Raw genomic sequence first — 18165 nt, 5'->3', positions numbered from 1 at the left:
TTGGAATTTAAATCTAATGTTTTCTACTGCTGTCTGATTTCTATTAGAAATAAGAATATAAAATAATAATGTAAATTAAATTTTAAAATGTGCATCCACAGTGCTGCTCATCCATTCCACAAATATTGTGTGCTTATTTATGTGCACTGCTGTGTTTAAGAAAAACAGTGTCATGGACACCAAGGAGATAAAATTTCCTTTTATTAAAGGCTGTTCTGGATTTCATTTTATATAATGACTGCTAGGGTATAAGACAATCAAGTATGAGGGTCTTTGTAATGAATATAAACATAAGTTTAACTGGGTTTAGAATGAGGAACATGGAAATCCAAATAATAATTTCAGCTCTTAACATATGTGAGATGAGGATTAGTTGAAAGTTAGTTGTTTTTTAACAACCTGAATTAACTATGACATTTGGTTTAATAGATTGTATATATCATTGTAAAGGTAGATTTTAGAAGCAAAAATAGTCCTTTTAGATAGATTATTAAATGAAACTCTTCCTAAGAAGTAATAATTTATTCCTAATAAGTAATTCTGAGCATATATTTTATTTGTTATTATAATTTATTTGTAAGTAAGTTCTGGGTTCAACAAAGGGAAATACATTTTAAATGGCTTGATCCTATGATTTATTACTGTATGGAACAGAATATTATTTATAGTATTTAAAATATACTTTTATTACAATATGAGTAACAAGTGCCCATAAAAATGAGAGAGAAATTACTGTATCAGTTGATGTAAAAAACAATCCATTGGTAACCCTAACAAACACTTAATGCTTGCTTTCCTTTTTACCTCTTATAAGCTTTATTTACTTATTTAGAAAACTTTGCAAATGAAGTGAACATGGCATCAGATTTGGAGATAATGAATATTCATAAGAATTTGCCACCAGATAAATTTTGCACTAGGAAATGGGTAACTTAAAAAAAATATTCTAAAATCAGTGACAATTTATATTATCAGCCATTTGATGTCCTGCATACTTGATTATTTTGAAAACAGCATAGTAATACAAGAGGTAAATATTTGATTAAGAGAGCTTGCTGGTGAGTTAGAAAGCATTGATTTGTCTTATTTCACATAATGCGTGTACACACACACACAATTTTTAATGTTCCATTTCTCAATAATTTAATTTCAACAGTAAGAAATATTGATGTCATTTCAAGTGGTACAATAGCTTTATTTGAAATTAACATGGAAACATGTTTATCTAGATCGAAAAATTTTCCTAGAAGTTGTAGGATTTTTTTAAAACAATGATGAGGAAAAAAATATGTAAATCTGTAACCTTAGCTTTTTTTTTTTTACCTTGAAGTTTAGTGTACATTTTCTTGTAGTTTTCTTACTAAAATATTAAACTTCTAATAATTACCTTTCCAATAACAAAGCATTTCTTTGTAAATGGCATTATTTTAATATATAAATAGTAGCTTTTATGAACCTGTGTATACATAATTCTCTTATAAAATTCAGAGCTACTTATGGCTGTATATTTAACCAAAATTTATGAATAGCAAGTTAGAAAAAAATGTATTTTAATAGACCCCTGAATCGTCAAGTTTCTGAATTCAGTGTTCACAGTTGAATCAGTCATCTTTAAATGTGAAAGGCAAGTATAAATTGCTATCATTATTACTATCATCTAAATTACTTTTTGGTAAATGTTTTTCCGTTCAGTTTTTTTCAGGAAGATACATATATTCTTTTTAAATACATTAAAAATTGATAGTGACCATTCTAATAAATGTGAGTTGACTAGAATATTTTCTTTTTTAGTACATTTTAAGATGTATTTTAATGCTTCTCTATCTTGAAGGTACTGACTCTAATGTTCTGATTTAAAATATTTTTTTGCATGTGTGTACATATTTTTGTACATGATATTTTTAAGGATGCAGTTTATTGATGTGACTTTGATAAAATCGAAAATATTGAATGGAATAACACTATTTTTTTGAGAGTTTAATTATTAGAAAAAGTAAAGTATCCCACTGAGTTAAAGATTAATTCTTGAATTACTCTGCTGTTCTAGTTCTAATTTCTTTTCCAAGTAACCAGATTTCTATAGTTGTCCACACTTGCAACTTGGAAGCAGCTACTTGCCAAGGAATTTTTAACCAAAAATATCATGTGGTTCCTCTTATTCAAAGTGGATGGATCTTCTTTCTCCACTGAAAATATTTCTAGCATAAAGAAATTACCCACTTTTCCACTTCCAGAATTCATGATTCTTTTGCAGTGTAGATGCAGAGTTAATGTAGAATCACTTGCAAATTTAGTATATTACTAGTCATTTTTGTTTGCTTCATAACATTTATTATCTATGCTTTTCAAAAATGTCCTTTATTTAAAGGAATGAAATATACTCATATACTTAGTCTTTTTAATGGCTGTAGTCAATACATGAATGTCAATAATAAGCAAAAGGGTAAATGTATCTAAATTGTATGTGTCCATCTTTACTGCATATGAACATTGCTTAAGTAGATTCTTAACCTAAATTTAATATTTTCTTCCCAAAATTATGAGGAAACAAGATGATGGAGATTTGCATTTCACATAAGACCATCTGGAGAGTCAACGAGAATATATACAGAAATATTCTTATGACATCAGTGTTAATTATAATTAAAACATTATGTGGTAGAACTTATTATTCCCCAAAGCAGAACATATTATATTTTCATTTTATTAGCATGTTAATTTTGCACTTTAATAGAATTTTAGTATCTTTAGAAAAGTGGTGTTTATCAATGTCTTCAGGGAATTGTTCTAATTGAGCCTAGTTATTGATGAGGAAAGGAAAGTATCACAAGGACAGATTTTTAACAATTGCCTTTCATTTCATTAGTACATTTTATGAATCTTCACATTTAATCTAATAGAGAATGATAATTGAAAATAGGACTTCCAGAAAATTAGCTTTAATTAGGAACACCCCCACTCTTTTGATTATTTCTCTTGCTTCCACTTAATGATATGATAATTGTTGTTATAACATATTTGAATAGACCTTTATAGCTTTTAAAGAACCTCATTTGTGCCCTAAAAACTGGGCACAGAAATCTTACAGCTATAAGTTGTGATTAAGAAAAACCAACAACAACAAACAGCATTTTCTGATTCTTGCATAACTAAACCAAATAAACATTCTTTAAGAATAGTAAAAGATAATTAAAAATTTTAATGTAACAAAATGCATATTAAAACCCAAAATAGCTCTAAGACATGATGGAAATGCTATCACTGTTTTTACTTGATTTTGTTGAGGGATCCCTTCAATGAATTCCAAATCACTCAGAGTTGCTGGATGGCAGAGGGGCGGGATCGTGGGTCATGACAGCAGTGTCCTCACCAATTGACTGTGGCTTGTATTTCCCTCAACTAGTCACTAAACCTTCCTGGGACTCATTTCCCTTTCTATAGATTTGGGTGGGTATAGATGAATTAGCTGAATTCTGACATCCCTTCAGACCCTAAACAGAATCCATGCTGCCTGCTTGCATCATGATGAATATATACTGATGATCAGAAAACAGTGTATGTCTAAATTGATTGATATAAGCTGAATTGTATAATCCTAGTTAGATTTTTACTTGTTTTAATCTTTTAGACTTTAAATTCCAGTAGCATACTCAAAATATTACTTTTTAAACCACCTATTTATTCAACATGGATTTAATGAGACGCTACTATGTGCTGGGTGTTGATGTTACAGTATAACCCAGACACAGTACCTGCCGATAAGGAACTTAGGAAAGAATGGTGTGAGGTTGAAGGTATTTCTTTTCACTGTGATCCTTTTTATGATTCTGTGCCCAGTACTTTCAGGACAACAGTACATGAATATAAATTGATGGTTTTCACCCAGGTGGCTCAGAGGTTAAAGCGTCTGCCTCCAATGCGGGAGACCCGGGTTTGATCCCTGGCTCGGGAAGATCCCCTGGAGAAGGAAATGGCAGCCCACTCCAGTATTCTTGCCTGGAGAATCCCATGGACGGAGGAGCCTGGTGCGCTGCAGTCCACGGGGTCACAAAGAGTCGGACACGACTGAGTGATTTTACTTACATACTTACTTACTTACCCGGGTAGCGCTAGTGGTAAAGAATCTGCCTTCCAATGAAGGAGACGTGGGTTCAATCCCTGGGTCGGGAAGATTCCCTGGAGTAGGAAATGGCAACCCACTCCAGTATTCTTGCCTGGGAAATTCCATGAACAGAGGAACCTCACAAGTTACAGTCCATGGGGTTGCAAAGAGTCAGACAAGACTGAGCGACTGCGCACAGGCACATTTACACATCACAAAACTATTCCAAGAAAAATATGTCTTTACAATGTACAGTATATGCAGAGAAAAGACAGTAGAATTTTCTATATTCTTCTCTATTCTTGCTTTACACTGAATTATTACAGTTAAGTGTATGTTATTTTAATTTAACTCCAGGATTCTTTTAAGTGGTTAGGAAAATTATAAGGACATATCCTTTGTAGAAATCTTTAGAAGAATCTTCAATAGAGTAATTGTCTGTAGCATTTGAAGAGAAAAAGGGGGCATCCTTAAATAGAGGGTTAAAAACAAAAGCAAAAACACAGGTTAGACACATGAACCTCTGTAGATTGTATACTCTTAGAGATGAGTAAAAGTTTTTACTTCAGGGAAACAAATACATATTATTATCATTTTAAATAATACTTTTATAGCATTGATCTCTTGCTATTCTAAGTAATGCTAAAACTAAAATCCTTTATTCTATGTCATACTACAAATACTATAATGCAGATAGTAATGTTGACATATTTAGAGTTAGCAAATCTGTGAGGTGATAGCATTTTTGCCACTTTGCAAGTAGAAGAAACCTGAGGCACATAGAGTTTGAATAAATTGACTAAAATCACCCAGCTAAAATCACTCTTTCATCATTCAGAAAGAGGGTGAGGAATAAACTCAGTCTGGCTCTAGGATCCGTGTTTTTAGCTACCACAATCCAGTGTCGTTTATGCCACAGATGCAACATGTTCACAGATACAGAGATTATAGACTCTCAGTTTACGTCGTGGTTTGACATGCAAGGTCCATGTAAGAGCAACTGACTTCACCCTTGCAAGCCTCAGTCTCCTTCTTCTTAAAAGGATGAAAGTGAAGTATGCCTTCATTGGATTGGAGAGCTTAGATGAGAAAAGACAGCAAGTTCTTAGTAGATATTTGATATTGTTAATATCAGCGCTGTCGTCATCAGTATCACCAGGTACTGTGATGATCAGTCTTACATGTGAGCCCGTTAAATGTTAGAGATGAGAAGAGGAAGAGTTGAAATTTTACAGAGGAAATGAAATCTCCATTGAATTCATAGCAATGACTAGGGATAGAAGAAAAGCAGAGAAGGTCTAGAGGATGCTCATCACCTTGTCATTGCAGGGATATAGAAAGCTGGTACAAAAGCCTGCCGGGTGATCTGGTCCTGCCCTTTGCACGGGTGATCTGGTCTGATCTGGTCCTGCCCTTTGCACCCACACACCCTTCCAGAGCATCTTCCTTCAAACTGCAACCTGCTTTTATCTGAGACCCAGTCCCTCCGGCATGTCTCTGAACTGTGTTTCCCTGGTTGACTTCTTTTCGTTATTCTCATTATTGATCTGACATGTTATACACTTTACTTGTTTGAGGGGTTCTTGTTTATTGTTTGTCTTCTACCATAAAACACAAATTGTTTGAGGGCAGAAATTTTGTCTACTTTGTTCACAGACGTAGCCCAAGCAGCTAGAGCAGCATCTGGCATATAAACACAGTATTTGTTCAATGAATGAGAGAGGGAATGAATGAATGAAAACCCACAGTGATTGTGAGTTTCAGGAACTGGCCTGAAAGTCTGTGTCTTCACTTGGCTCTCACGCTTCTCAGAGGGGACAAAGGGACTCTGGCTCTCTTGGTCCCAGGACACTCTTGGGACCAAATGTGTGTGTTAGTCATTCAGGCGTGTCTGACTCTTTGTGACCTCATTGACTGTAGCCCACCAGGCTTCTCTGTCCGTGGAATTCTCTAGGCAAGAATACTGGAGTGGGTTGCCATTCCCTTCTCTGGGGGATCTTCCTGACCCAGGGATCAAAGCTGGGTCTCCCACATTGCAGGCAGATTCTTTACCATCTGAGCCACCAGAGAAGCTTGGGGCCAAGTATAAATTTCCCCAGATGATGGACCACATGTTGTTTACAGCTCAGGCCCCTGGGTCCGCAGACCTCTTTCCTCTGCCTTCCCTTCTGATCACTTCCTGCTCTGCACCTGCTACTTCACTCTGCTCCAGGAGAAAACTTTGTCTATCAGTGACTTTCCTCATTGATCACAGGCATGTGCTCAGGACTCCTCTGCTCTCCTGCACCCCTGGGCCTGACAGAACTGGACGTGTGCTGGACACTTAGAGCATCTGGCATTAATATATCAAAAGAACAGAGATGAGAGACTAGATGTTAAAGGTTCCCATCACAAGAAAATTTCTGACTTGAGTGATGATGGATATAGACCAGGCTTATTGGGGTGGTCTTTATGTCACACATCTGAAACTAGTATAATGATATATGCCAATAACATCTCAAAAAAAAAAAAAAAAAGCAGAGTTTTCTCCTTAACATTTTTGGAAGGAAAGGATATCAGAAAATAAAAATATATTATAGGCAACCAGTTATCTGAAGTGAGAGTCGTTCAGTTGTGTCCGACTCTTTGCAACCCCATGGACTGTAGCCCAACCAGGCTCCTCTGTCCGTGGAATTCTTCAGGCAAGAATACTGGAGAATTCTCTTCTCCAGGATAAACTTTATTGCTTTTATAGTTTCTCTCTGTTTTTTTTTTTAAATAAGTGAGCTTCTTGACCACAGTATTTCTTATTTATTTCAAATATATTGTAGTCCAGACACATTTTAGGATGAATAGATGTATGTAAGCTGCCTTGGGGAGGTCAGTTGTATGTATAAGCATTATTTCTGTGGGAAATTCAAGTTTCAAATGTTCAATATACATGAGTACTTTTAGAATATAGAGTAAATTGCAAACTTTATTAGTTCTTTGGTTTGCAATGGATGATTAGCTTTTTAAAATACTACACAAATACAAAATTATATGATAATTTAAAAAATTTGAATAGTTGATTTTTAAATAGTTTTCTTTATGTCAAACACATTTCCCTAGAGCATATTTTTGGAGGGGGAAAAAAAAGCAAAGGAAAACATCTTTGTAGTACCAGGTCTGAGACTTTCAGGGTGGAGAGTACTTCCCCCGTGTGTGGTCTTTCAGCGCCTAAACCACGGCTGTCATCATGTTTCTCGTCACTGCGTTTCACCATTGAGTTTGTCTCCACCTCAGTTGCCAGCAGGAGTCTCCTTGACATCAGGACTGTAGACTTTCTCGTCTACACTGGTGGGGTGTCAGCTTCTGTGCCTCCTGGTGGGAAATTGTGTCTTCTGCACAACACCAGTTCTCATTTTTGTTTTATTTTAAGAAAGTATGGATTGACAAAACCATTTAGGTAAAATAGTTGCCATTTTCCATGTCAGTTGCTTTTTATCATTGTACAAGACGACCAGATGACTGTAGCGTGATTCATCATATATTTTGTGTTTCTTTAACATTTCATTCCACAGGCACTCCAGAAAGTCTGAAAGATCTAGCCTCCAAAGCCAGACTAGGAAAGGCGCTGCCTCTGATGCAGAAAGGTAGGCTTGGTGCTGTGCTGTGCAGCATCTTCTGTTTCACTAAGATGTTCTGGGGCACCTCCTCTCTCATTTTACAAGATTGGTGTTTAAACCCAATTGCGATGCTTAGAGAGACATTCCTGTTGAGAAATCTCCTACATGGGGAGAGCCTCATTCAAAAAATGAGAGATGGATAGTTTGAAGGCAACCCCGAAGTCTTAGGGCTTAAGAAAAGTCTCATGCATTTCTCTTAGTGATCATTCTGATCACTAAAAAATGATTAAACGCAGTGTAGTCGTATATACATATTAAGACATTAATATTTTGTTTCTGAGATGATTGAAATGTTACTGATGAATATGTTACCTGAATATGCAAGTATTTTGAGTGTCTGTTATTTATGCAAATGATACCATCTTCTTTACAATCTGTTCTACAAACGCGTAATGAGTCTACTCATAACTACAACTTAATGTACTCGCTAAGTTAATGTAGAAATTAAGTGACTTCTTGTATTTTGTTTGCAATTTTTATAAAATTTTAAAGTGCTTTTAGGTTCAAGATACCAACAGAATTTTTGCATAGCTGTAAAAAAGAAACACCAAAAATCCAATTAACATATATACACTCATCCCATCAGTATTGAGAATGTGCAGGGTGACATAGATGTAAGTGAATACACGCATTCAGGTGTCACAGCTGCCACAGAGGTGACACGAGGCATAGTGAGAAAACGAGAAGAAGAGAAGCTGCAGGTGAGATTAGGTGAACTAATCTAGGTGTATAAAAGTAGGTGTCAAGAGGAGCGTGTTCTGTGAGAAAGGAACAGCATGTGAAAACACTGAGGACTGAAATACCCTCTTGAGTTTGTAGAACTCATGCTTACTGGGGATGATTCAGGAGATGGGAGAGAGGTTGGAAACAAAACGGGAGAAATTCTTAGAGACTGCTCTAAATGACCTCACACGCTGTGGTATAGAATTTTCACTTCTACCTTATTATTCCTTGAGCCACGGCAGTTCCCGCCACATGATTGATCTTTGTCCCAGAGTTGTAGATCACTGGAACAACACTTTGGAAAGTGGATTGAAAGACCCAGGGGTAGATGGGAAACACCGGCAAGGCTGTCACAAGAAGGAAACTTGGTGGACAGGGAAACTGCAATTCAGTGATCCATGCAGTCGACAAATATGTGCCAAGCTGTGTGTCCAATTCAAGGAATAAAATAGCGAGCAACAGAAAAAGGAAAGCTTTCCAGAGGATAATACCTCTTAGATGAGGTTAGAAAAATGAGTACGTATTAGTCACATCAAGCATCGTGGGTGAAGAGGAGGTTGGATTGGTTTCTGGCTAATGATCTATGGAGAGAGGGACTATGTAGGCAACTTACCTTACAATGGAGCAAGCATCCCAGGAGCCAAAAAAAGTGCGGAGTAGAAATTCAGTTTTGCAGAGACATTGAATAAATAGATACATAGCCATCTTATAGAGATAGAAATAGATAGATAGATAAATACATACTTACGTAGATGGACAGGTAGATAAAATAGACCAATAGTGGTGATAGTGTTGGTTTAGCTGCTAAGTCGTGTCTCATTCTTTGTGATCCCAGGGACTGTAGTTGGTCAGACTTCTCTGTCCCTGGGATTTCCGAGGCAAGAATACTGGAGTGGGTTGCATTTTCCTCTCCAGGAGATCTTCTCAACCCAGAGATTGAACTGTCATCTCCTGCATTGCAGGTGAAATCTTTACCACTAAGCCACCAGGGAGACCCTCAATAGATACGTACGTACATAAAAACACAGATGGATAGAGAAATAGATATATAGATGAACAGATGGATAAACAGATAAAGACAGAAAGATTGCCTGAAGAACTATGGGTGGAGGTTTGTAACATTGTACAGGAGACAGTGACCAAACCATGTCAAAGAAAAAGAAGTGGAAAAAGGCAAAATGGTTGTCTGAGGAGGCCATACAAATATCTGAGGAAAAAAAAAAAAAAAGGAAGTAAAAGGCAAAGGCAAAAGGGAGAGATATACCCAACTGAATGCAAAGTTGCAGAGAATCCAAGGAGAGAAAAGGAAGACTTCTTAAGTGAACAATGCAAAAAAAAAAGAGGAAAACAGTAGAGTGGGAAAGACTAGAGATCATTTCAAGAATATTGGAGATACTAAGGGAACATTTCATGCAAAGATGGGCACAATAAAGGACAGAAATGGCAAGGACCTAACAGAAGCAGAAGAGATTAAGAGGTAGCAGAAATACACAGAGAAACTATACAAACAAGGTCTTAGTGACCCAGATAACCACAAAGGTGTGGTCACTCGCCTAGAGCCAGATGTCGTGGAGTGTGAAGTCAAGTGGGCTGGAGGAAGAATTACCATGAACAAAGTTAATGGATGTGATGGAATTCCAGCTGACCTATTTGAAATCCTAAAAGATGATGCTATTAAAGTGCTGCACTCAATATGTCAGCAAATTTGGAAAGCTCGGCAGTGGCCATAGGACTGGAGAAGGTCAGTTTTCTTTCCAAATCCAAAGAAAGGCAGTGTCAAATAATGTTCAAACTACCATACAGTTGCAGTCATTTCACATGCTAGCAAGATAATACTCAAAATCCTTCAAGTTAGGCTTCAGGAGTACGTGAACTGAGAACTTCCAGATGTATAAGCTGGATTTAGAAATGGCAGAGGAACCAGAGATAAAATTGCCAACATCCATTGGATCATAGAAAAAGCAAGGGAATCCCCCCACAAAAAAAGTCTACTTCTGTCTCATTGACTGCACTAAAGCCTTTAACTGTCTTGATCACAACAATCTGTGGAAAATTCTTAAAGAGATGGGAATACTAGACCACCCACCATACCTGCCTCCAGAGAAACCTGTATGCAGATAATGAAGCAACAGTTAGGACCAAGTGTAGAACAACAGACTGGTTCCAAATTGGGAAAGGAGTACGTCAAGGCTATAGTCACCCTGCTTATTTAACTTATATGCAGAGTACATCATGTAAAATGCGGGGATGGATGAGTTACAAACTGGATTCAAGATTTCTGGGAGAAATATCAATAACCACAAATATGCTGATGATACCGCTTTAGTGGCAGAAAATGAAGAGAAATAAAAGAGCCTCTTGATGAGAGTGAAAGAGGAGAGTGAAAAAGCTGGCTTAAAACTCACCATTCAAGAAATTAAGATCATGGCATCCAGTCCCATCACTTCATGGCAAATAGATGGGGAAACAGTGGAAACATTGACAGATTTTATTTTCTTGGGCTCCAAAATGACTGCAGATGGTGAGTGCATCCATGAAATTAAAAGATGCTTGCTCCTTGGAAGAAAAGCTATGACAGATCTAGACAGCGTATTGAAAAGCAGAGATATCACTTTGCAAAAAGGTTCACATGTGGGATGTTAGAGTTTAACCATAGAGAAGGCTTAGTGCTGAAGAATTGATGCTTTTTAATTGTGGTGCTAGAAAATACTCTTGAGAGTCCCTTGGACTACCAGGAGTTCAAACAAGTCAATCCTAAAGGAAATCAACCCTGAATATTCATTGGAAGGACTGATGATGAAGCTCACTTTATACAATTTAAAGTGAATTTTCTACTTTTTCTCCTCCCAAAAAAACTCTAGAAGATACCTTCAGTAGGCAACTTTGAAATTTCAGACTCAGAACTTACGTAGAGCACAGTAGCAGCAAGTGAGTACATCAAGATAATTCAGAAGGGATTGTTTTCCATTGCAGAATTCCTAGTTTGCCATAATGGCCTAGCAGAAACAAGATTTCCTGAAAAAGTGAGTGTTTTTCACTCAATACTTTGTCGGTCAATGCTTTGGCCACCTAATGAGAATAACTGGCTTGCTCATTGGGAAAGATCCTGATGCTAGGAAATATTGAGGGCAGGAGGAAAAGGGGGGCACAGAGGGTGAGATGATTGAATGGCATCACTGACACAATGAACATGAGTTTGAGTGAACTCAGGAAGATAGTGAGGGACAGAGAAGCCTGGAGTGCTGCAGTCTATGAGGTCACAAAGAGTTGGACACAACTTACGGACTGAGCAACAGCAACATGCACACACACATACATGCATACAAGCATGCATTCATACATACGTGGACAGAGAAATAGATACATGCCTCCACTGATGGACAGACAGAGAAATAGATACATGCCGCCACTGATGGACAGACAGAGAAATGGATACATGGCTAGCTAGCTAGATAGATGATAGATGAGAAGAATGTAATGAAAACACTGATTATGTAACTGTTTGCATTTTCTTTACTCTCAATAAATCTAATTATAATTCAGTCTCTTTACCAGGTTGTAAATTACTTCAGTTCCTCCCATTTATTTTCACAAGATTAAAAATTTTCCTCAAGTTACATATTTATTATATTCCATTGAGGCCTCTTTAATTCATTTAACAATTACTAGTTAAATGTCTACCATGTGCCATTTTCCCGAATCAATGAACAAGGTTTTTTGACAGTAAGATACGGTTTTACAAAATGTTAGATGATTCTAGAGTCAACTGAACGTGTTTCCCCCCAGATGAGGGATATTTGAGCATCATGCCTGGCAACACTGAACACAAGTGGTGTTGTTGTTAGTCACACAGTCGTGTCCAACTCTTTGCAGCCCATGGACTGTAGCCCTCCAGGCTCCTCTGTCCATGTACTTCTCCAGGCAAGAATACTGGAGTGGGTTGCCGTTTCTTTCTCCAGGGATCTTCCCAACCCAGGGATCGACCCTGCATCGCAGGCAGGTTCTTTACATTCTGAGCCATCACATGTGTGTGGATAATCACAAATCTTCCCTCCAGTAAGAGAAGGGATTCCATTCCCCCTAGTCTCAAATGTTTGCTTAAGGGCTGTATTCATACTACTCTTTCCATAACTTTGCTTGTAGGTTTCATGTAGAAAACTCAGGCCTGTTAGGTATTTAAATTTGTTTGATTATAATTAAAGCTCTTCATTGATTTTTATTAGAGGGTAAGTCACATGCTTAGCTTTCAAGGGAATTGATGAATAGCTCCTTACAATAGAAGAATTGGCCTGGATTTTCTAGGTTTACATTAGCACTCATTTCTTCTGAAGATACCTTCGAAGTTGATGTTCAGCTACAGGTGAGTGAGGCCACAGCAAGAATGCTCTGGACACTGTTTCTTGGCCTCAGAAATTGGTGGCTCCCCAGAGGAGCCCCAGCACACTGACCCATCTTGGCCTCAGGCAGAATTTGCTGTGTGATGATCATAACTTTTAAGGCCCTGTGTTGACCTCAAAAAAGGAACCTTTTCAGGAACAGCTGTGTAAGAAAATGTTTTGAAAGCTACGATAAGCATTTCTAGATAGAAGAAAGGCAGAACTGATTTCTGACTTACGTGCCTAACCAGTGAGGTAGAGCTTCAGACCCTCTGAGGAAGCTCCTTAGTAAATAAACGCGTATCTTTTCACCCTCATGTGTGTTGAGCTTTGCGGACTGTTAGCGCTGCTGCACGTCCTGCTCTGGGGACTTTTCTCCTTGTGGAACCTGCTTTCTGAATCCTGACTGGGGGATGTTGGGCCAGGATTGGTATTTAGAACTGCGTACATGTTCATTATACCGTGCTGGTGCATGTGTGTCCTTTAACAAGTAATTTTTAAAAAAGGACTCTCTTTTTAAGCAGCAATAGAAGCAATTTACTGCAAGTCTCCTTGCAGCAACAGAAATGTCTAACAAGCTAAGATTTTGGTGGGGAAATATTAACTTTCTTTCAGGAACACTAGTCTTAGGTGAAGAGAGTAGGCAGGGGTTGAACTCAGCAGTAAATATTTAGAAACTCATTTGGAGACGGTGAACTGGAGTTGTAGTTAGATTGGATTCATATTTTGTTCTAGAACCCTCACTATTTTTATTTCAATAGTATGTTATGTGTAGACATATGAAGTAGAGTTGATGTTCATTAAATACCATTTTCCATATATTTTGTTCCTATAAACTCTCAAAATACGATTCTATTAAATCTTGTCAAACAATCTGTTACTGGACATGCATTTATGTTTTGTTTTGCAAGATGAACAATACACCCAGGAATGTGATATTACCATATTTCATCTCATGATAATAGAAGCCAGTCCTGTCTTAAAGGCAGAAAAGAGAACAGTGTCGAAAAAAAAAAAAAAAAAAAGAGAACAGTGTCGGCGCTTCATATACTCTGTGGGTCCTGCCTTTATCAAGCTAGTTATTCGTCTTTTTGCAATTCAGACTACGAGCCCCCAGTTTTCCCATCTATAACATAGTAATGATAATACTTTGAAGAGCTGTTGTGAGAATGCAAAAAAGGACACGTGTATATATGTGATATGTACACCACAGCACATGCATGTACACAGACAGACACGCTAGAGCCTGGCACGTGTAGACGGCACCATGTGGATGCCCGGTGAGGAACGGTTGCTCCTATCACCCTCCTTCTCCATCATTCACTCCCTGTCCATCCTCTGTCCTGCTCCTTGCTGGTCTCTTTCCCTCGATACCTTTACTTTCTCAGCACATCCCATTTCATGGAAAAGTCTGGATTTCCTCCCATCTCACTCCTGGACCTCAGAATTTCCTGATGCACCCTCCTTCCTCTCTGAAACAAACTCCCCTTGGCTCCACCATCTCTTTCTCCAAAGCCTGGCCCGTCTCTCTCTAGCCCTTGCCTTGTCACTCCCCTCTGCCCCGCTCCTGTGATCCAGCCTTGTTTATCCTCAGGCGGAACGGTTTCCACGCCTCCTCGGAGTCTGTGCTTCCATACTAGTTATAGATGGGCGGGTAGCAGAAGCTGTTTTGTTCCTGAGGGACTTGTTATTGGTTTCAAAGGAAAAACAGCCCTGGTGCTGAGTAATTAACCCCCAACAGGGCACACTATTCTTGGGCCCTGAAAGCTCGTGGCTTGGGAGGATCTGTGTAACATTCATCGAGAAATGAATTTGCACTTATTTGCCCCTGAAATTGCTTTTCTATATTCATACAAAATAAGTGGCAAATTAAATAGATAGATAGATAGATACTTGACTGTGTCTCAAGGCTTGGAAGCTCTTAGTTCCCCAACCAGGAATTGAAACCATGCCCCCTTCAGTGGGAATGCAAAGCCTTCACCACTGGACCACCAGCAAACTGTGCTTTTTATATTTTTGTCATTTACTTTGGGACTGTATAGACTCATCTAATTTATTCACGTTTCAGGTTGCATTTAGAAAGTTCTTTTATGAATTGCATTAAGAAATGAAACAAGATTTTAGTGAAATTGCAAGATCTGTGAAATTTGTCTGGACTGGGGTAAAAACTATATTATTAAACTTTCAAACCACATTAGAGTGTATTTTGTACAAGGGAGTGTTGAAGTTTATTCTCATGATAATGACTTTTAAAGAATAATAGATAAAAACTCATTATTTATCTTTGGAAAGGACTTGATCATACCTTGATCCTTCCCATATAAGTTAACTATGTAGAGCTGAGATCATGTGAGAAGTTAATCCAGAATGAATGAACAGTTTTGACACATGATGCCAGGGCTTTCTTCCATTAACTCAGAAATCAAAATGACCGTCCAGGTTTCTGGATATGCCTTAGGGTCTGATGCAGCATTAATCCAGAGCTCAAAAAGGTTAAATGTACATTAGATACCTAATTTGTACGTTTTTATGCTGTAAAATCTGACATTTTCCCATTTTATTGTTTGAAAATAGAGGATATACCCTGAATCAATATAATCACAGCTGCAAAAGACATTCTACTTAAGAGAAATACTGTCAATCCAAATGAAAGTTGAATAAAGCACTTGGTAACTAATGTGTCACTACTTTCTGTAGTGATCAGTATGGATTCTTGACTCACCACTTTAAATTACTTAATTGAATATTACAGCATTGTTTTCAAAAGGATGAAGTGTTATTTCTTGGCTTCTGTGACTATGAAAAATGATACAGATTAGGTATTTTAAATGTGCACTTTATTTAAAATGCAAAAGATGATAAATAAAGCAAAAATGTGTATGTTTTAAAGAAGCATATATATAATATATACACACATCTATTCACATGTAAACATCAGTTTTTAATTCTTAATCCTTAATTTAGAAATTGGCTTCATAATAATTTTGAACACTATATTAAAACAGCTGTCAATGTATGGACGAATATCCTTTCTGATACTTTTATGCATTAGAGGATGTATTTTTATCCATATATCAGCCACTTGCATTTAGTCAGCTCAAAAGCAAAGCATTCTCTACCTTATATCATTTTGATTTGTTGATCTATTTAAATTAACCTCAGAAGACAGCTTCCCTTTGCTGTTTGGTGGGAACTTCCTATTGCAGAGTACAATTAGGAACATTGTGAATGGGCAGAGTGTGTGACTCCTTTGTGAAGGCAAGTGCTTCAAGTGTCCCCGGGTTCATTGTTCTGATGGTGCTCACTCGTGCAGCCCCAATCTCTTTACTGAGGGCTTGGTCTCTGTGCTGCTGTGTTCCAGACACCAGAGATCAGCTCAGTAAGACACAAGAGTCCGAAGTCTTGGCCCTGTGGGCCTTGCAGGCTTGTCTCCTTGGAGGAACCCAGATGGGTCCTCTCAGGACCACTGGGCGTGCACGTTCCCGATAACGCGTCGGTTTGATGTGAAGTCCTGTTCAGTAACATTGTGATGGGTTTGCTCCTGGGTGTTAAAAATCACTGTCTTGTACGAGTAACCTGGTTTTCCTTGGACAGATGTGCTGGTATCAAAGTGAATGTGACCTGCTGACTGAAGATCTTTTCTGACCCTAATGTTTTAGGGTTCTCCCACCATGTCTTTCTAGAAGGGGATACGCAGCCGCGAGAGCGACTGATCAGCCAGTCCTTAGGGGGAAACATCCCGCTCGCTCCCGCTCGAGCGAGCACCCTAGTGTCAGAACACTGTCTATGCACCACCTTGCCCCCGGAGGGTCCGCGCCACCTTCTCCGCTCCTGACAAGGTCGCTGTTCAGTGTCTGCCTCCAGGTGTCGCTGTGGTGTTGTGCCTTCCTTAGCTCTCGACACTGTCACTCATTACGGCACCATAGCTCTTGATCCTTTCTTTGTGACACTTAAACCCCTCCACATCCACCCTTGCCTGCATCTGCCTTCACTGTGCTGGTGACCTCTTCTATACTTCCTGCCAACTAGCCATCACTGAAAACTAAACTTGCCTGTGTTACGTCCTTCCATCTGTTTGTGGCATATTCATATATACTTTTTTTTTAATTATCTGAAATTCTTTATAAGAAATTGCCTGGAATTAAATGTATATTTGCCTTAAAATGTATAAGAGGAATTAGAAGAAAAAAGTCTTTCATCTTTGTTTACAAAATTCTGAGAGTGATTTAAAGTTCTTTAGTATTAAAAAAAAAAAAAAAAGTTTGAATAACAGCAGATAGAGGTCAGCTTACTCCAGTACAATAGTAATGTATCTGCACGCTTCTTAAATTTATATTTGTAATCTTCGTCTGTTCCCCAGTATATTTCATAGCATGCGCCCCAGGTTCTTCTTATACATATCTTTTCAGACTTTTCCTATTTAAAAATAAATTGCAAGTGGATGGTAGCTTATAAAAGTCTGTAGCTATAACTACTCTCGTCACTTATATGGATTTAATTGTAGCAGTCTAGCAGCCTTTCTTAAATAATTGACACACGTTGTTAAGATTCAGAGGCTGTGAGTAGATACATTCCGTCCAGTACTACTGAAAATGGATACCTGAACAGCAAGTCACAGCTTCATACACAGTTATGAAAAGAAGTGTGTTCAGCTCTGCCCTGTTCAGGAATTCATCCTACAGCACTGTCTGTGGCGGAAATCTTCCTTTCTCTTTTAGCCCCTTTTTGGTCATAGTTATTTTATGCACATCATGTAAGATCATTTGATTTTACTTTGAAAGGCCCACGTAGGGGTTTTATGTCTCTTTCAATAGTAGCAGGAAGAAGTAAGGGATTTTTGCTGGGCCCTCCGGGGTTTCATCGTGTGATTTGTCCCTCTCTGTCTCCCCCCGCAGGACGCACCGGCAGGCGAGCCCCACCCAGTCCCCGCCCGCGGACGCCGCCTTCAGCAGCCGCCGGGGCAGGCAGCTCCCGCAGGTGCCCGTGCGAAGCGGCAGCATAGAACAAGGTATCCACAGAGGGAGCCTGGCCAAAAGCCTGGGTTCCAGAAACCCCTCTTTATATATGCCTTCTGTTAACAGAATCATATTCTGGTTGCATGTAGTCTGATCAATCCTAAGAACTCAAGTTACCTAGAGCTTTATTCTCAGCACCTGGTTATACCAGTTGGTGCCTCTGTGCTGTTCTTGCTGAGTGAGTGAATGAATAAATTTTAGATGGTCAGTTAAAAGAAAAAAGACGAGCCCTTAGAGATTTCTTCCAACAATACCAAGGGAAAAAAACAATAAAACTTTAAAGACCTCAGTACAACACAGTA

General features: G+C 38.3%; 1 protein-coding gene across 26 annotated transcripts in view; it reads left to right on the top strand.

The window, feature by feature from the left end:
* RIMS1 (regulating synaptic membrane exocytosis 1) overlaps positions 1–18165 on the top strand; it is a 600054-nt gene that overhangs the window by 452024 nt on the left and 129865 nt on the right. For 11 of the 26 annotated variants that reach the window (XM_040261397.1, XM_040261393.1, XM_040261384.1 and 8 more), the window contains 2 exons: positions 7645–7716; positions 17744–17856. In XM_040261397.1, coding sequence (XP_040117331.1) covers positions 7645–7716; positions 17744–17856 — 185 coding nt within the window. Of the gene's footprint in view, positions 1–7644; positions 7717–16507; positions 16688–17743; positions 17857–18165 lie in introns of all 26 variants that reach the window. The other 15 variants (XM_040261401.1, XM_040261400.1, XM_040261394.1 and 12 more) reach the window with 3 other exon arrangements.

This window comes from Oryx dammah, unplaced genomic scaffold (assembly GCF_014754425.2).
Source record: "Oryx dammah isolate SB20612 unplaced genomic scaffold, SCBI_Odam_1.1 HiC_scaffold_19, whole genome shotgun sequence".
Taxonomy (NCBI): Eukaryota; Metazoa; Chordata; class Mammalia; order Artiodactyla; family Bovidae; genus Oryx; species Oryx dammah.
The sequence above is the reverse complement of the archived record's forward strand: the minus strand, read 5'-3'. Positions and strand labels throughout refer to the sequence as shown.